This window comes from Anomaloglossus baeobatrachus, chromosome 6 (assembly GCF_048569485.1).
Source record: "Anomaloglossus baeobatrachus isolate aAnoBae1 chromosome 6, aAnoBae1.hap1, whole genome shotgun sequence".
In the NCBI taxonomy this organism is placed as follows: Eukaryota; Metazoa; Chordata; class Amphibia; order Anura; family Aromobatidae; genus Anomaloglossus; species Anomaloglossus baeobatrachus.
Genome location: NC_134358.1, coordinates 165,386,065 through 165,404,493, shown reverse-complemented (window position 1 = coordinate 165,404,493; position 18,429 = coordinate 165,386,065). Strand labels below are relative to the sequence as shown.

At 48.4% G+C, this 18,429-nt stretch overlaps 1 protein-coding gene across 2 annotated transcripts in view; it reads right to left on the bottom strand.

Moving 5' to 3' along the window:
- The window catches only part of ABHD3 (abhydrolase domain containing 3, phospholipase), a 142,188-nt gene extending 124,118 nt beyond the window's left edge, over positions 1–18,070 (bottom strand). The window contains exons 1-2 of one of the 2 annotated variants that reach the window (XM_075314464.1): positions 17,814–18,070; positions 17,552–17,715 (exon numbers count right to left, since the gene is read on the bottom strand). In XM_075314464.1, coding sequence (XP_075170579.1) covers positions 17,552–17,715; positions 17,814–17,972 — 323 coding nt within the window. In that variant the 5' untranslated portion in view covers positions 17,973–18,070. The remainder of the gene's footprint in view (positions 1–17,551; positions 17,716–17,813) is intronic. The other variant, XM_075314463.1, reaches the window with a different exon arrangement.
- Between the last annotated feature and the right edge of the window lie 359 nt (positions 18,071–18,429).

The following is an 18,429-nucleotide window of genomic DNA, read 5'->3' as shown; positions in this document are numbered from 1 at the left end:
CCCTCGCTCTCCCCAGCCTGAGAATACCGGGCCACCGCTGTGTGCTTACCTGGCTGGACGGTAAAAATACGGCGGAGCCCACGCTTTTTTTTTCTCTTCTCCTTCCTCTTCCTGTCCTAGTGACATCACTTCCCTGCAAAACGCAGTGCAGGGAAGTACACAATGTCCCGAAAACGCAAAATAACGCGGGAATAACGCAGGTATAACGAAGGAATAACGCACATCACTTGCTACCTGCGTTATTCCTGCGCTATTTCATGATTACATTACAGTCAATGGAGTGAAATAACGCAGTTAGGCTACTTTCACACTACGTCTTTTTAACATGCGTCCTGAACGTTTAACGCAGAAACGGATCCAGTGCAAATGCGTTTTCATTTCAATGCATTTGCAATGGACTCACATTAACATGCGTTCACCTGCGTTTGCGTGCGTTATAGTGAGGATCCAGCGACTTGCAGTTTTTTAACATCTTTCAAAAACGCTACTTGTAGCGTTTTTGAGCTGCGTCCAACTTCTGCAAATTGCTGGATCCTGACTAAACAGCACGCAAACGCATGTGAACGCTGGCATGCTGAGACAGGATCCTGCTTGCTCTACTGAGCATGCCCAGAAACCAGCCTCCGTGATCAGTCTTTCTCTCTCCTCCCTCTGTCTCTCTCCCCCTCTCTGTCCTCCCTCTCTCTCTGTCTCTCCCCCTCCCTCTCCCCCACCTGAGAGCTGCGGACACTCGTAACCAAGGTAAATATCGGGTAACCACTTATCTTAGGCTGCTTTCACACTACGTCTTTTTAACATGCGTCCTGAACGTTTTTTTGCTGCAAAAGCGGATCCTGCTTTTACAGCAAAAAACGCCACACAAAGTGAGCTGAGCAAGGTCCAAATCCGATGCGCGTTTCAGGGGCGTTACCGGTCCCCTTTCTCAAGGATCCTAATAGGAGATTCCTGGACTGCCTATTTTACACCTCTCATTAGAGCCAGCCCTGCACAGCTTTGTCGGCACTGCTCAGTTTGCTCTGGAAGCGGTAATAGGGGACTCCTGCACCAACTGTACCCCTCCTTAGAGCCAGCACTATACTGCGATTTATCGGCTCTGCACCACTCACTCTGGAAGCTTTTGACATGGGAATCATGCATTGAAACGGTTCCAGTTGCAAAGGAGGTGTGTGCAGCAACTAAATCTACGGGGATTCCTGCTCAAATGAAGCTGCAGGTAAAAAACCTTGTTGGAATAACTATATGAACCGGTGCCCTACCACATTGTTGGATAAGACTGACCGGAGGGCGGCCTCTCTACTATATCTGGAGGCACCTGGAACGCTGCAAGTTTATGCATATACTGCAAACTCCTATTAAATAATCTGGACCCTCTTCAGATTACAGCGTTAGCTTGATCCGATTTTATATGGTATATTTTATACACCACCATTATACCACATTACATTAGTTGGTTGTTTTCGCCACCGGCCAGGGCATTACAACAGACTAATCAGAGAAAGCCTGCTGTGATAATTTGATATATATTTGTTTATTCACTATTATTATTTTCTCTTTTTTTTTGTATCTATGTACTGTGATTTATTATCCCTATCCTGTATCTAGAACAAGGATAGCAACAAATTAATAATAAAAATTCTAAAAGGTTATAACCCCTCCCTAGCGCTGGTTTTTGAGGATTTTTTAAAAATCCCATCTATAGATCAAAGATGAAAACTACTTAAAAAAAAAAGTGGATTTTTTATTTTTTGGGGAAACCATGACAGATTTGTCTACCTTAGAAAAAAATCTCTAGGTAAACAAATCCTAAGGCCTCTTTCACACGTCCGTGTCTCCAGTACGTGTTTAGACCTTTTCCTCACGTACCGGAGACACGAGCACACGTAGACCCATTAAAATCAATGGGTCTGCGCTCATGTGCGTGTTCTGCCATGGACCGTGTATACGTGTGGAGCATACGTGTGTCCATGTGCTCCACACGTTAACATGTCCGTTTTTCTCCGGCATCACGGGTGTCACACGGAACACAAACAGACCACACGGAGGTGTTCCGTGTGACACGCGCCAGAGAAAACACACGTGTTTGAGAAAATTAAAAAAAAAAAACTTTACTCACCTTCTCCAGCCCTGCTGTCTCTGCCGCTGCTCTCACTTGCTTCCGACCACCGCTCATTATGCTCATTGAATATTCACTTCACTGCGGCCGTAAGCAGCAGCAGCAGCGGGGAGGCGGCAGGGCTGGAGACCGAAGATCAGCACCACGGACAGCGACGCCAGGGACAGGTGAGCAGAAAGTTCCCGTTTTCCGTGCGTTATTACGGATAACACACGTAGGCCATAAACACAGCTCACGGAGGGCAAAACGCACCTCTGACACGTCCGTGAAAAACGTGCGTGGTTTTTCACGAACGTGTGAAAGAGGCCTAAGGTACATTTATGTGACATGTCCAAGTTTTGTCTGATTTCTTTCTCGGAAAGCACACACAGTTTAATTGATCCATGCACATATCCGATATAAAAAACAGATCTGTGTGTCTGATCCGGGAGACATAGAGCAGCCTTACTCAGGGCAGATCAAAGTGCGCCTGCGAGGACCTCAATACTGGCTAGTGTGGATGACGTAGGACGCGTCATGCACCCAGGCTTCAGAAGAAGGAGGACAAAGATGGCCGAAAGAGGAGGCGCCGCACCGGGAGAACGGAGACACCCATCCGACCAGTCTGCACCGCCCCTTAGGTGAGTATTATAAAGTGATTTTTATGTTATACACAGCGGCCTGGGCTCTTATATACAGCATGTTCAAATGCTCTATATAAGAGCCCACTGGTGGTGGTGGTGATCGCAGCTTATAATCGCCAAATCTGGTGACAGGTTCCCTTTAAGACTGAGGCGTAGTTTCACCTTCCAGCAGGAACGACCCTACACATACTGCCAGAGCTACAATGGATGGTATAGATCAAAGCATATCCATGTGTGTGAATGACCCAGTCACAGTCCAGACCTAAATCCCATTCAGAATCTGTGACAAGATGTGAAAATCGCTGATCAAAGACATCTCCATCCAATCTCACTGAGCTAGAGCTATTTTATGGCTGGACTCACACGAACGTATTAAAAAACGGTCCCATTCTCGTTTGCGAGAGTCGGACGAATTTTTCTCACTTGTCATCAGTGTGCACTCAGTGTGCTGTCAGTGTGCTGTCAGTATACAATCCGTTTTTTTTGCACAGCAGCTGTTACTCATTTACAGTCATGTACAGGAGAATTTACAATGTTCTGTGCTACATGATAGAATTGTATTTAGAAAAACGGATGTCACTAGGATGGTCCGTGTGCCGTCCGTGTGACATCCGATTTTTCCTCGCACCCATTGACTTGTATTGGCGAGCCTCGGACGTATTCTGGATCAAATCGCAGCATGCTGCCGCTTTGCTCGCATCCAGAATCTGGATGCAAGAAAAGCTGACCAACAGCTCTCCCTCATTGACTAGTATTGGTCCGAGTGCAATGCGAGAATTTCTCGCATTGCTCTCGTCCGTTTTAGTCGCTCGTGTGAGCGTACCCTACAAAGGAAAATGAGCAATAATATCAGCCTCTAGACGTGCAAAGCTGGTAGAGACGTACCACAACAGACTTGTAAATATACCTACAGGAGAAGGTGGTGCTACAAAGTATTGACTCGGGGATGAATACAAATGCACGTCACAATTTTCATATTAATATTTTTTTAAATATTTAGACAACTATGTATTATCATTTCCTTTACACTTCACAAATACCTGCTATGTAGTGTTGGTATATCCCATAAAATCACCCAAAAAACACTCAGGGTATGTGCGCACTAGGCGTTTTTTTCACGCTGCGTTTTTATGTGCGTTTTTGTCTAAAAAAACGCACCCGCGGCTAAAAAACGCGGCAAAAACGCATGCGTTTTTGCCGCGATTTGGTGCGTTTTTTGCTGCGTTTTTGCTCACTGCGTTTTTAATCAGTGCACAATGCCATTAAAGATTGTTGATGAAAAGAAGGGAATTTTGTTTACTTACCGTAAATTCCTTTTCTTCTAGCTCCAATTGGGAGACCCAGACAGTGGGTGTATAGCTACTGCCTCTGGAGGCCGCACAAAGAACTACACTTAAAAGTGTAAGGCCCCTCCCCTTCTGGCTATACACCCTCCCGTAGGAGTACAGATTCCTCAGTTTTAGTACCAAAGCAAGAAGGAGGAAAGCCAATAACAGTTTCAAAAACAAATTCAATCCGATAACTAGATCGGAGAACTTAAGAAACAACGTGAACAACATGTGCACCCGAAAAAACGAAACCCTAAAAACAGATAGGGCGGGTGCTGGGTCTCCCAATTGGAGCTAGAAGAAAAGGAATTTACGGTAAGTAAACAAAATTCCCTTCTTCTTTTTCGCTCCTAATTGGGAGACCCAGACAGTGGGACGTCCAAAAGCAGTCCCTGGGTGGGTAAAAAGATACCACATGAACGGGCTGTCATACAGCCTCTTCCTACAGGTGGGCCACCGCCGCCTGAAGGACCTGTCTACCTAGGCTGGCGTCTGCCGAAGCGTAGGTATGCACTTGATAGTGTTTGGTAAACGTGTGCAGACTCGACCAGGTAGCCGCCTGGCACACTTGCTGAGCCGTAGCCTGATGCCTCAACGCCCAGGACGCACCAACGGCTCTGGTAGAATGGGCCTTCAGTCCAGATGGAATCTGAAGCCCAGCAGAACGGTATGTGTGAAGAATTGGTTCCTTGATCCACCGCGCCAGGGTGGATTTGGAAGCTTGCGATCCCTTATGCTGACCAGCGACTAGGACAAAGAGCGCATCCGAACGGCGTAGAGGCGCCGTGCGAGAAATGTAAATCCTGAGTGCTCTCACCAGGTCCAACAGATGTAAACCCTTTTCAAATTGGTGAACTGGATGCGGACACAAAGATGGCAAAGTGATATCCTGATTGAGATGAAAGGAAGAAACCACCTTGGGAGAAAACTCTGGAATTGGACGCAGTACCACCTTGTCTTGGTGAAATACCAGGAAGGGAGATTTGCAAGATAACGCCGCCAGCTCGGACACTCTTCGAAGAGACGTGACCGCTACAAGAAAAACTACCTTTTGTGAAAGCCGAGAAAGGGGAACCTCTTTCAAAGGCTCGAAAGGCGGCTTTTGAAGAGCAAGGAGAACCTTGTTCAGATCCCAGGGTTCCAATGGCCGTCTGTAAGGAGGAACGATATGACAAACTCCTTGGAGAAACGTGCGTACTTTAGAAAGCTGTGCCAAGCGCTTCTGAAAGAATACGGATAACGCGGAGACTTGACCCTTAAGCGAGCTAAGGGACAAACCTTTTTCCAACCCAGACTGCAGGAAGGAAAGAAAAATTGGCAATGCAAATGGCCAGGGAGAAAACCCTTGAGCCAAGCACCACGCTAAGAATATCTTCCACGTCCTGTGATAGATCTTAGCTGAGGATGGTTTTCTAGCCTGTCTCATTGTGGCAACAACTCCCTGAGATAAACCTGAGGCCGCTAGGATCCAGGACTCAATGGCCACACAGTCAGGTTCAGGGCCGCAGAATTCAGATGGAAAAACGGCCCTTGAGACAGCAGATCTGGACGGTCTGGTAGTGCCCACGGTTGGCCTACCGTGAGATGCCACAGATCCGGGTACCACGACCTTCTTGGCCAATTTGGAGCGACGAGTATGGCTCGCTGGCAGTCGGACTTGATTTTCCGGAGAACTCTGGGTAACAATGCTAGAGGTGGGAACACATAGGGGAGTCGGAATTGCGACCAATCCTGAACCAAGGCGTCTGCCGCCAGCGCTCGGTGATCGTGAGACCGTGCCATGAAAACTGGGACCTTGTTGTTGTGCCGTGACGCCATCAGATCGACGTCCGGCGACCCCCAGCGGCAACAGATCTGTTGAAACACGTCCGGGTGAATGCCAAGCGCTTCTGTGGGGTCCGTGGAGCCTGCCGGTAGAAAAGTCCCACATGCGGTGCAGGAAGCATACAATGTCTGTGCCCTGGCACCCTTGCGTTTTACGGGCGACATGCTGCTGGCTCTCTGCATGTGAGAGAGTCTATAGCCAAAGGGCGACCAGCGCTATGTAATACCAAGTATTTGTAGCAACAAAATACTAAGAATACTACGAGCACAAGAGGGGGTGAGCCCTGAGGGCTGCTTACCGCCCGCTGAACAGCGGGTAAGAGGCTGCTGAATGCCTTGTCTGGGTCTCCCCGGCTCCCCTCTGCAGCTCAGCGTGTCTGCAAGAATGGCTGCCGGCTACTGTGGAGAGGGGCGGTCCGTGGGAGTTCCCAAACAAAAGTGCGGGAACAGTGTCCCCTCTGTGCTGACTGTGAGGGCTGGAGTATGTAAAAACGACTCCAGCCCTCAGCGCTGATGCCCTGGCCAGCGTCCCGCCCCTCTCCTGACTGGCAGGTCTGTGGGCGGGAACGAACGCAAGCAGGCCGCAAAAGCCGGGGACTCGAGTTATCAGCGCGGCCGCCGTAAAAGCGCGGGCCGCGCTGAAGTCCCCGGCGCACCGCAAGTGCCAGCCGCGCCGCTGTTCGAGCGGCCGGCGCGACCGAGTTCTGGACGTGGGCAGCGTCCCGCCCCTCTCCTGACTGGCAGGTGTGGGGGCGGGAACGAAAGGAAGCAGGCCGCAAAAGCCGGGGACTGTAGTTATCAGCGCGGCCGCCGTAAAAGCGCAGGCCGCGCTGAAGTCCCCGGCGCACTACAAGTGCCAGCCGCGCCGCAGTCCCAGCGGCCGGCGCGTCCTATTCCCATAAATGTGCCTGCTTCAGCAAAGCTGAATGAGGCCATGGCACAGGCGCCGCAGCGCTGATGTCCCCCGGCGCACTACAACACCCAGCATGCTGCGGTGTGAGCGCCAGATACACGGGGACACAGAGTACCTTGAGGATGCAGGGCCATGTCCCTGATGTACTCCGCTCCATCCAGCATCTTCTCCAGGGGCTGTAGATGGAGCACGGTCTCTGTGCCTGGAGACCGGTAAATCCCACTTCACCCAGAGCCCTGTAAAAAGGGATGGGGAAGGAATCAGCATGTGGGCTCCTGCCGCCGTACCCGCAATGGGTACCTCAACCTTACAAACACCTCCGACATAAGTGGGGTGAGAAGGGAGCATGCTGGGGACACTATATGTGTCCTCTTTTCTTCCATCCGACATAGTCAGCAGCTGCTGCTGACTAAAAACAATGGAGCTATGCGTGCGTGTCTGACCTCCTTGCGCACAAAGCTAAAACTGAGGAATCTGTACTCCTACGGGAGGGTGTATAGCCAGAAGGGGAGGGGCCTTACACTTTTAAGTGTAGTTCTTTGTGCGGCCTCCAGAGGCAGTAGCTATACACCCACTGTCTGGGTCTCCCAATTAGGAGCGAAAAAGAAAAAAAAAAGGTCTGATGTCATTTCCTTCTTCAAAATGTTCATTGTATGCAGGAGAGCAGACAGCTGCAGAACTAGTGTATGCAGGAGAGCAGACAGCAGCTGCAGAACTACAAGTCTCAGCATCCTCCATTCACTAGTGTATGCAGGAGAGCAGACAGCAGCTGCAGAACTACAAGTCTCAGCATCCTCCATTCACTAGTGTATGCAGGAGAGCAGACAGCAGCTGCAGAACTACAAGTCTCAGCATCCTCCATTCACTAGTGTATGCAGGAGAGCAGACAGCAGCTGCAGAACTACAAGTCTCAGCATCCTCCATTCACTAGTGTATGCAGGAGAGCAGACAGCAGCTGCAGAACTACAAGGCTCAGCATCCTCCATCCAGGACTGTATGCAGTTTTTTGCCCAAAAAGAAAAAAAAAATGACATGGGCTTCGCCATATTTTTGTATGCTAGCCGAGTACAGCAGGCAGGTACGGGCTGCCCCCAACCCCCAGCTGCCTATTTGTACCCGGCTGGGAACCAAAAATATAGAGAAGCCCTTTTTTTTTAATTATTTCATGAAATAATTAAAAAAAAAAAATGACGTGGGCTTCGCCTAATTTTTTAGTTCAGCCGGGTACAACTAGGCAGCTGGGGATTGGAATCCACAGTGCAGGGTGCCCATGCTTTCTGGGCACCCCCACTGCGAATTGCAGTCCGCAGCCACCCCAGAAAATGGCGCTTTCATAGAAGCGCCATCTTCTGGCGCTGTATCCAACTCTTCCAGCTGCCCTGAAGCCGGGTGGCTAGCCGGGTAATAATGGAGTTAGGGCTAGCTGTATATTATCAGCTGGCCCTAAGCCCGAAATTCATGGTGTCACGCCAATATTAGACATGGCCACCATGAATTTCTAGTAATGATAAAAAAAAACCACAACACACAGAAAAATATTTTTATTAGAAATAAAACACAACACAATTAGTGACTCCATCTTTATTGAAATAAAGAACCCCCCCTCCGCAGTAATCCTGGGTCAGGGTCCCGCGCCGTCCAATCAGGATCCAATATCATCTGATCGGTTTGCTGGAAGGCAAAGCGATCAGATGATGTCAGGTTAAACTACGTGAATCACATCACACATCAGCTGATTGTATAAAAGCCGGTTATACAATCAGCTGATGCATCAGTGCAAAAAAAAAAAAAATAATACTCACTTATGTGCTGAATTACCGGCAGCTCCTGGAGCGATCGATTGGACAGGAGTCTGATCCCGTCCGATCGCTGCAGGAGCTGCCGGTAATCAGCTGATGAAGTCCCCTGACGGCAGGATCAGCTGATAGCCGGCCGGGCGCGAAAAAGCCGGCGAGACTACGATCAGCTGATGCGTCAGGTGACTGCATCAGGTGATCCACCGCCAGGTCCTGTAAGCAAGGTCCTGCCCCGGGGAGACTGCACACAGCCAGAGCGGCGGGACCGGGAGGAGATGGGAGCGGGCATGGCACCGGGACCCTGCAGACAGGTGAGTATATATGACATTTTTTTTTTTTCTACTGTTCACTTTGGTTTTCGCCGCTGCCTCCACCTCCCGCCCAGACATGGAGCCGCACGGAGCTGACATGCACAGGACGGGAGGTGGACGCAGCGGTGACGGTACCGGGAGGATTCATGCTTCTGTGTTTACCAACAGAAGGAATCCTCTTCCTGTACACGTCACTGTAGTGCCCACCCCTTGCGTTTATAGCTGCGTTTTTAGTCATAGAAACGCGGCTATATGCATTTTTCATTGCGTTTTTAACATCTCATTGAATTCAATGGGTGAAAAACGCAGAAATAATTGACATGCTGCGTTTTTGTGGTCACCACAAAAACGCAGCTAAAAAAAAAACGCTGTGTGCGGACAGCACTTATGAAAACCCATTGACATTGCTGGGGAAGCAATGTCACTGCGTTTTTAGCACAAAAACGCGGTAAAAAACGCCGCTAAGAACGCGGCAAAAACGCCTAGTGCGCACAAGGCCTTAGATTTGTGGATGTAGAGTGAAAAAAAATGTGGAGAAGTTTGTGGGGTATAAATACTTTTTCAAGACGCTGTATCACTTCCTGCAGAAGCATTTTGCCACATTCACTCTACACTGACATGTGCTGCTCTGTTTCTCTTTCACAAGTGGCTCATTTCCCAGTTTTGGTGCAGCTCCTTAGTCCACACCACACATGGGAACCCAACAAAAAACCTATTAGTACATGCTACACTGAGTCCCTGTTTGGAGCGGTTGACAGGGGCTTACTCTAGCTATAGTTGCTGCTTAACTATCTTCTGCTGTCCATCACTCGCAGAAGCATATACATGATAAAACCGATGGTGGCACCAACACAAGCTCAACGCAGCACCATCGTGAAGGGACCGCAAGGTGACAATGGGATGTCACAACAGGGGAGCCTTCTCATGGCTGCCACCTTTGTCCTCCTGTCTCAAACTAGGCTTCACCGGAAAATTTAATTTTGTCTGTATACTGCAATACTGTAGTACATGGGTAGACAAACAATTTTCCCGGGGGGCCACATGAGGGACCATGACTGGTGTGGAGACCGAACCAAGCTGAAATTAATTGGGATCAATGTTAATTATAATGTTTATATAATAGAGCCCCCACATCTCTATATATAGGATGTGCCCTCACATAGCCCTTTATACAGTATGAACCCTCACATAGACCCTCTATGTACAGTTTGAGCCCTCATGTATCCTCCTAGATACTGTATGAGCCCCCACATAGTCCCTCTACATACAATGTGTGTCCCCACAAAGCCACTGTATACACAGTGTGAGCCCCATATAACCCCTCTATATACAGTGGTCCCTTCATAGCCCCTCTATATACAGTGTGAGTCCCCTCATAGCTCTTCTATAAACAGTGCGAGCCTTCATAAAGCCTCAAAAACACAGTATGGGCCCCCACATAGCCTCCTAAATACGGCGTGAGTTTTCACATATCCTCTTTATATACAGTGTGAGCCCCCACATAGCATCCAATATGAAGTATGAGCCTCCACATAGCCCTCTATATACAGTACAAGCCTGCATGTAGCTTCCTAAATAAAGTATGAGCCCCACATAGCCTCCTAAGCAGGAGCATCGCTAGGGTCACTAAAGATCAGCGGCCCAAGGCATATTTTTGTGCCCACCCACCTCTCTAAAAAAAAAAAATAACGTCACAGATACAGCAATAACCCTCTCAACACAGATAATGTAGAGGATGCCACCTGCAGTCTTATGTAATACCTCTGATAACACAGTGATAACTCTCTGAGTACAGATAATGTGTAGATATCACTTGCAGTCCTATGTAACACCACAAATAACACAATGTTAACGGAGTACAGATAATTTCATAGATGCCCCTGCAGTCTTGTAACGGTATCAAATACACCGATTCATGATGAGCAGCGGGAAACAAAGGACCAAAAAATGGTCCTGAAAGATTTGTAGCGATCAGCGACCTCACAGCGGGGGCCAGGTCCCTGATACGTGTCACACAATGCAATGTTTCTGGGGAGGTCGCTATTACGTCACAAAAACCGGTGATGTTACAGCGATAGCGCTAGCGATGTTGCAGTGTGTAAAGGGGCCTTTATGTAACACCACAGATAACACAGTGATAACTCTTAAGACCCGTCACACACAATGAGATCGCTAACGAGAACGCTAATGAGATCGTTGCTGCGTCACCGTTTCCATGACGTAGCAGCGATCTCGTTAGGACACCTACCAGCGATCAGGCCCCTGCTGTGAGATCTCTAGTCATTGCTGAATAGTTGGGACCATTTTCTTTAAAGGCGATGTCCTGCTGGGCAGTATGCATCGCTGTGTTTGACGCCTACCAACGACCTCCTAACACGGTCCCAACGTCCGCCATCATCATTATACAGGTCACTGATCGTTACTGTGTCGTTGGTAAGGTCTGACTGTGTGACATCTCACCAGCGACCTCCCAGCGACTTACCAGCGATCCTTATCAGGTCACATCGTTTTCGGGATCGCTGGTAAGTCGTTAAATGTGACAGGGGCTTTAGATCAGATAATGTAGAAGATGTACCCTGCAGTCCTAGATTGTGGAATTTTTCATTGTCAATGGGACTGCTTGATACACGAGTGCTGTACTTGATTTGGCCCAGTAATTCCACAGACAATGAATGAAGAAGGGGTCGACCATACACACCGCCGCTCAATCAAGATCGGGCTCTGTAGGGCCCAGTTCACAGGATCCAAACCCTGTTCTTGAGATCAGACTCCCAGCGACCAGTAAGTTACTCCCTATCCAAAGAATAGGGGATAACTTACTATTTTATGAGTAACCCTTTAAAGGGGTTGTCCGTTTCTATAATGCTGAGGAGAGGGGTTTAGGAGAGGTCATCAATATATGATTGATTGGTTCTGACGCTCCACCCCCCATAATCAGCTGGTATCAGCTCTCTTCAATTGGAGCTGAAGTGCAGTATTTGGCAATAGCTGATAAAAGCCAGATTAATGGAAGTAATGAGTATCAGACCCTCACCAATCAAATATTGATGACCTATGCAATGTATAGATCATAAATATCATACAACCCTTTTAATGTCCTCTATAGCAGAGTAAAAACAATTTTCTTAATATTTTTAAGGGGAACATGTCATGAGATTCATGCAGTCCAAATCACAGGAAAAATGAATCATTCACTGGCAGTCATGTAAAGCGCCATAGTATAAATGGCGCTAATAATAATAAGCCCTCTTTCACACGTCAGTGATTCTGGTACGTACGTTGTTGTTTTTATACGTACCAGAATCACAGACATGCGCAGACCTATTAAAATCAATGGGTCTGTGCACACATCAGTGATTTCTCACTGACCTTGTGTATGTGCGGCGCACACGCATGTCTGTGTGTTTCACACGGAGACAAGTCCGTTTTGCTAAGGCACCACCGATGTCACATATACCACACAGTAGTGTGATCCGTGTGACATGCACCAGAGAAAACCCGAGTCTGTAAAATAAAATGCTTTTCTATACTCACCTGTCTCCAGCGCTGCTTTCTTCAGGGTCCGCTCATTATGCTCATGCATATTCACTGCACCGCGGACCTGGAAGTTGGTGTGACTGCAGCGGCGGAGACACATCAGCACCACTGACAGTAGCGCCGGGGATAGGCGAGTATAAAGTTCCTGCTCTCCGTGTGCTATCACGGATAGCACATGTAGTACACACGTGTGCTAAAATCACAGCATACGGAGGGTCATACGTACCTTAAACACGTCAATGAAAGCACGTGTGCATTTTTCACTGATGTGTGAAACAGGCCTAACAATTTGTATATATAGGGAGAGAATTGTTAGATTAGGGGGTCAGAAGTATGAAAATCGCATGCTTGCAATTACATGACCGCCTGCTCCCAGCACCAATCCTGACCGCACGCACTGTGCGAATTCACAGGTCTGCAGACATATAGAGTGACTACAGACTTTCGTTCCAAACCTGGATTCCAAACATTACAATCCCTCACATAACCTCCCATGTACAGGATGAACCCTCATTTAGCCTCATACATAGATTATGAGACCCACAAAGCCTCCTAAATAAAGCGTAAGCTCCACATTGCCTCCTATGTAAATTATGAGCCCCACATAATCCCTTATACACAGTATGAGCTGCCACATAGCTGCCTAAATACATGCAAACATCCCACATATCAAATATGGAATAAACCATAGCTCCTGATTTTGTCTTACATATACTGAGGTAAAAACTTGCCAAAAACTGAACACGTACACATGGCCTTAAGGGGACTAAAAAAAAAAAAGTAAACAATAGAAAACTTTTAAAAAGTGTATTTTTAAAAGTCAAAATATAAAGAAAAATTAACCACTACCCTTTTACTTAATTAAAGTAAAATAAATAAATAAAAAAATTTAAAAATATGGTAATTATAAAGCAAAGAAAAATGCTAGAATTGCAGTTTTTGGCGGCTACATCTCCCTAATAAAATACAATAAAAAGCAATCAAAATTTGATATGTTCCCTAGAATGGTATCAATAAAAATTTCAGATCAGCACGCAAAAAACCCAAAAACCTTTACCCATTTACCCAAAATAAAAATGTAACTAAAAAATGGCAATGAAAAACGATTTTTTTTTTTTGTTTTACAGATTTCCAATTCTTTTTCACCATTTATGTAAAAAGAAAACTATACAAGTTTGGTATCGACGTAGCTCTACCGACCTGGAGAATCAAATTGCCAGGGCATTTTTCACTAATTCACGGCATTTGGAATCCCTCCCCACTTCATTATATTATAAAAATCTTTATTTTTATATAGCACTAACATAGTTCACAGCGCATTACATACATCAGGAACATTGTCTACATCGGGGCTCACAATCTAAACTCCATATCTGTATGTCTTTGGAGTGTGGGAGGAAACTGGAGTACCCGGGGGAAACCCACGCAAACACGGGGAGAACATACAAATTCCTTGCAGATGTTGTCCTTGGTGGGATTTGAATCAAGGACCCCAGCGCTGCACGACTGCAGTGCTAACCAAAAATCAAATCAAATCTTTATTTTTATATAGCGCTAACATATTCTGCAGCGCTTTACATACATCAGGAACACTGTCCCCATTGGGGCTCACAATCTAAAGTCCCTATCTGTATGTCTTTGGAGTGTGGGAGGAAACCGGAGAACCCGGAGGAAACCCACACAAACACGGGGAGAACCTACAAACTCCTTGTAGATGGTGTCCTTGGTGGGATTTGAACCCAGGACCCCAGTGCTGCAAGACTGCAGTGCTAACCACTGAGCCACTGTGCCGCCCCTAGCCACTGTGCCGCCCTATATTATATTGCAAAGTGAATAGTGTGATTAAAAACTACAACTTGTCCTGCAATAAACAAGCCTTCATACAGTTGTATTGAAAAAGAAAATTAAGGTGAGGGAAAAATTAAAGTGCAAACAAGAAAATTGCCAGTGGTGGGAAAGGGCTAACATTTTCAGGTATTTTAAAAAAGTTCTGAGCTTAGTTTACTGCAACCACCTTAAGGGTGTGTTCACACTGGGGTTTTTAATGAGTTTTCAGAGCAGAAACTCTCAACTTCTCCAGTTTTTGAACTACTTGTAGTTTTTGGAGAGTTTCTAGTTTGAAAAACTCAGCAAAAAAACCTCAGTGTGAACACACCAGACACTCACTTAAAGGGTTGCTCTCAAGATTGGAAGTTATTTTCTATCCATGGGAAAGGGTATAACTTTCCCATTGCTTGGGGTCCGACTGCTTGGGCCCCCTCTATTCCCGAGCATAAGGTCTCATGTGTGAATAGAGCAGTAGTTGATCATGCATCTTGCCGCTCCATTCCTTCTGGTGGGAGTGCTGAGGATCAGCCAAATGCTGCTCTTGACTATCTCACTCGGTTCAAGTAAGAATGAATGGAACGGCAGGGCGCCATTGCTCCATTCACACAAAGCTCTTCAGAGCCCCAGTTCCTGGGATTGGTTTGGATCAAGAACTTATCCCCAAAAGGTTAAACTCCTAGTGATCGGAAAGTTATCCTCAAGAGGTCGGACTCCTAATGATCGAGAACTTATCCCCAAGAGGTCGGACTCCTAGTGATCGGGAAGTTATCCCCAAGAGGTCGGACTCCTAGTGATCGATAAGTTATCCCCAAGAGTTCAGACTCCTAGTGATCGGGAAGTTATCCCCAAGAGGTCGGACTCCTAGTGATCGGGAAGTTATCCCCAAGAGGTCGGACTCCTAGTGATCGATAAGTTATCCCCAAGAGGTCAGACTCCTAGTGATCGGGAAGTTATCCCCAAGAGGTCGGACTCCTAGTGATCGGGAAATTATCCTCAAAAGGTCGGACTCCTAGTGATCGGGAAATTATCCTCAAGAGGTCGGACTCCTAGTGATCGGGAAGTTAGTCGGACTCCTAGTGATCGGGAAGTTATCCCCAAGAGGTCGGACTCTTAGTGATTAGGAGGTTATCCTCAAGAGGTCGGAGTCCTAGTGATCGGTCAGTTACCCCCTATCATAAGGACAGATGATAACCTCCACATATGAGGACATCTCTTTAAGCTGCTATAATTCTTTTCATGAATGAGGACATTTCTTATTGTAGGGCTTTCAGGACTTTAATATTGATGACTCACTCTTAGCGGAAACACAGACGTGTGAAGGAGGCCTATGTGTAGAATCCGTTATTTTCACGGATACCACCCATTATAAGCTATGGGACTGCTCGCATGTCTGTTTCTTTCCGAGAGCACGCATGACAAAGACCAATACACGTCTATGAGAAACACGTACATCACTCAGATGGCATCCATGTGCTGTTCATGATTAACATTGCAAACTATAGGAGAAGCTTTGTAATTTCATTCCTCCTTTACCCATACCAGAAAAACACTGATGACCCACTGATGATAATAACGGACACACAGGTGACACTGGTATCATTTTTACACGTACCTGTTTTATACACACGTGTGAAGGGGTCTTTGGGTGGGTTGTCAGTACCAGATCGGTGGGTGTCTTGGACTCCCCATCTTCACCATTCTGTGCACAGCGCTGTACATTGTGTACTAGTAATGAATGGTACTGCTGTTCTCTTCTCTTCAATTGAATGGGAGAAACCCTGTAGCATCATTTAAAGGCCACAACACAATGTACAGAGCTGTGCCACTTCTGCTGACCCCCCACCTCATCCATCAAGGGGGTCAGACGCCCAGCGATCTAGTACTGATGACCTATGTTGACGATGGGTAACTAATAGAAAAGTCCTGGAAACCCTTTATGCATTACTCATAGTTGTAGTATCAGCGGAGATGTGTGTTGTAAGTAATATTCCGCCCCATACTGCAGTTTACATGGGCATTACAAGGAGCTGTGTGACCTGTTACAGCTGGTACAGGAATGTACACCCTAAGCCTCTGTTCACACTGCTCCAACGGCCTAAATTTAATATATTCCTGAGGAAAACTGAGGCTATAATGAACGCCTAAAGCTGGCCATACACATTGGCTATACAGGTACACCTTACTCCCTCCTGACCTCCCCACACAGGAACTCTTTGAAAAAGCCATTGCCAGAATCATCCACCCGATCCTTATGTTCCCGGACATAATCTGTTGAGGACAGTCAGGATGCCCCCATACACACTACATGGCCACCGCCACAAATCAGCAGACTATTTTATCCTCGCAACGGAAAACTCAAAAAAATCATGAAAAGCTCATTACTATGATGAATGCCAGACAGGCTAACTGGGGTTCATTCATTACCATCCATGATTTTTCACAGAACATCATCTACGTAAATAGCGCAGTCTCCGAACAGCTCTATGTAGGGGAACCGCTGCCATTTCTGCGCTGACCACCCTGGTCTGCCCTTGGATAAAAAATGCCCCCTTTCTGGCACATGCATTGTGCAGCTATCCAGGCAGCTCATGACATCACTCAGGCACTGATAACGTCATGTACTGTCAGACAGCAACTGGCAGAGGAGGAATGCTGGGGTGCAGATCCGCCTCTGAGGGTCCTGCAGGGTGCCCAGGCTGGGGGCAGATCCCCCCCTCTGAGGGTCCTGCAGGGTGCCCAAGCTGGGGTGCAGATCCGCCTCTGAGGATCCTGCAGGGTGCCCAGGCTGGGGTGCAGATCCCCCCCTCTGAGGGTCCTGCAGGGTGCCCAGGCTGGGGTGCAGATCCGCCTCTGAGGATCCTGCAGGGTGCCCAGGCTGGGGTACATATCCCCCCCTCTGAGGGTCCTGCAGGGTGCCCAGGCTGGGGTGAAGATCCCCTCTGAGGGTCCTGCAGGGTGCCCAGGCTGAGGTGCAGATCCCCCTTTGAGAGTCCTTCAGGGTGCCCAGGGTGGGATGCAAATCCCCCTCTGAGGTACCTGCTGTGTACCCAGGCTGGGGTACAGATCACCCTCTGAGGGTCCTGCAGGGTGCCCAAGCTGGTGTGCAGATCCCCCCCCCCCTCTGATGGTCCTGCAGGGTGCCCAGGTTGGGGTGCAGATCCCCCCTCTGAGGGTCCTGCAGGGTGCCCAGGTTGGGGTGCAGATCCCCCCTCTGAGGGTCCTGCAGGGTGCCCAGGTTGGGGTCGGTGCCAATCCTTCCCCCAGGAGCTGTGGACTCACTTGTTGTAATGCACTAGCGGCTTGACAGTGATGAATGGTCGCAGCAATGTCTGGGCTCTGCCCTCCCAGCACCACAGCGTCGGGTAGTAAGTTTCGGTCACCGCCGGGCAGTGCTGCTTCAGGAAGCGACACAAGGCTTCTCCCCCGGTCACCAGCTGAGGTCTCTGCAGACAGAAGTGACAGTTACACGATGCTGCCGAGCACAGGGACAGGCACACAGGTGGCAGCAGGGTGGCCATGAAGAGGGGCGACATGCTCTTACCTTGGCGATGACACTAAGGTAGTAACAGGCATAGGCTGCGCCAAAGCCCAGCACCAAGGACAAGCCCACCCCGGAGCCGAACAGACCCACCCGCACTTGGCTTTCTAGGTAGAGTGACAGCTCCCGGGTCAGTCCCTGCAGGCTGAGGATTCCCAGCATTGTTCGTCCTCCCGCTGTCACCCTTCAGCCACATGCAAAGGACACCGGGCGCGGATCACAAGCCGGTGCTGCACTGGGATGGGGAGATTGTGCGAGGCGCCACCCCCAACCAATCAGCGCCTGGGAATACTGAAATCTCCACCCATTCGCCCTTCCCAGCCAATCGACTTGGACTATAGCTCCCAGTGTGGGCAAGAAGTACCAGGCCGGAGCTTAGGAGCCGCGAACAAAGCAGCATCCTCCTGTCACAGCCTGCAGACGGCGGCTCCGCGCACAGGAGAGTGGCCGCCCGGGTCCAGGGGTGGACAGCAGCCCGGCCATACAGTGCAACCCCAGCCGCTCCTGTCTGCAGCCCTCACTAGTGTCTCCACAGCAGGGATTACTGAGCCTCCGCTACACCCCGCTCCCTGCAGCCTCCGCTACACCCCGCTCCCTGCAGCCTCCGCTACACCCCGCT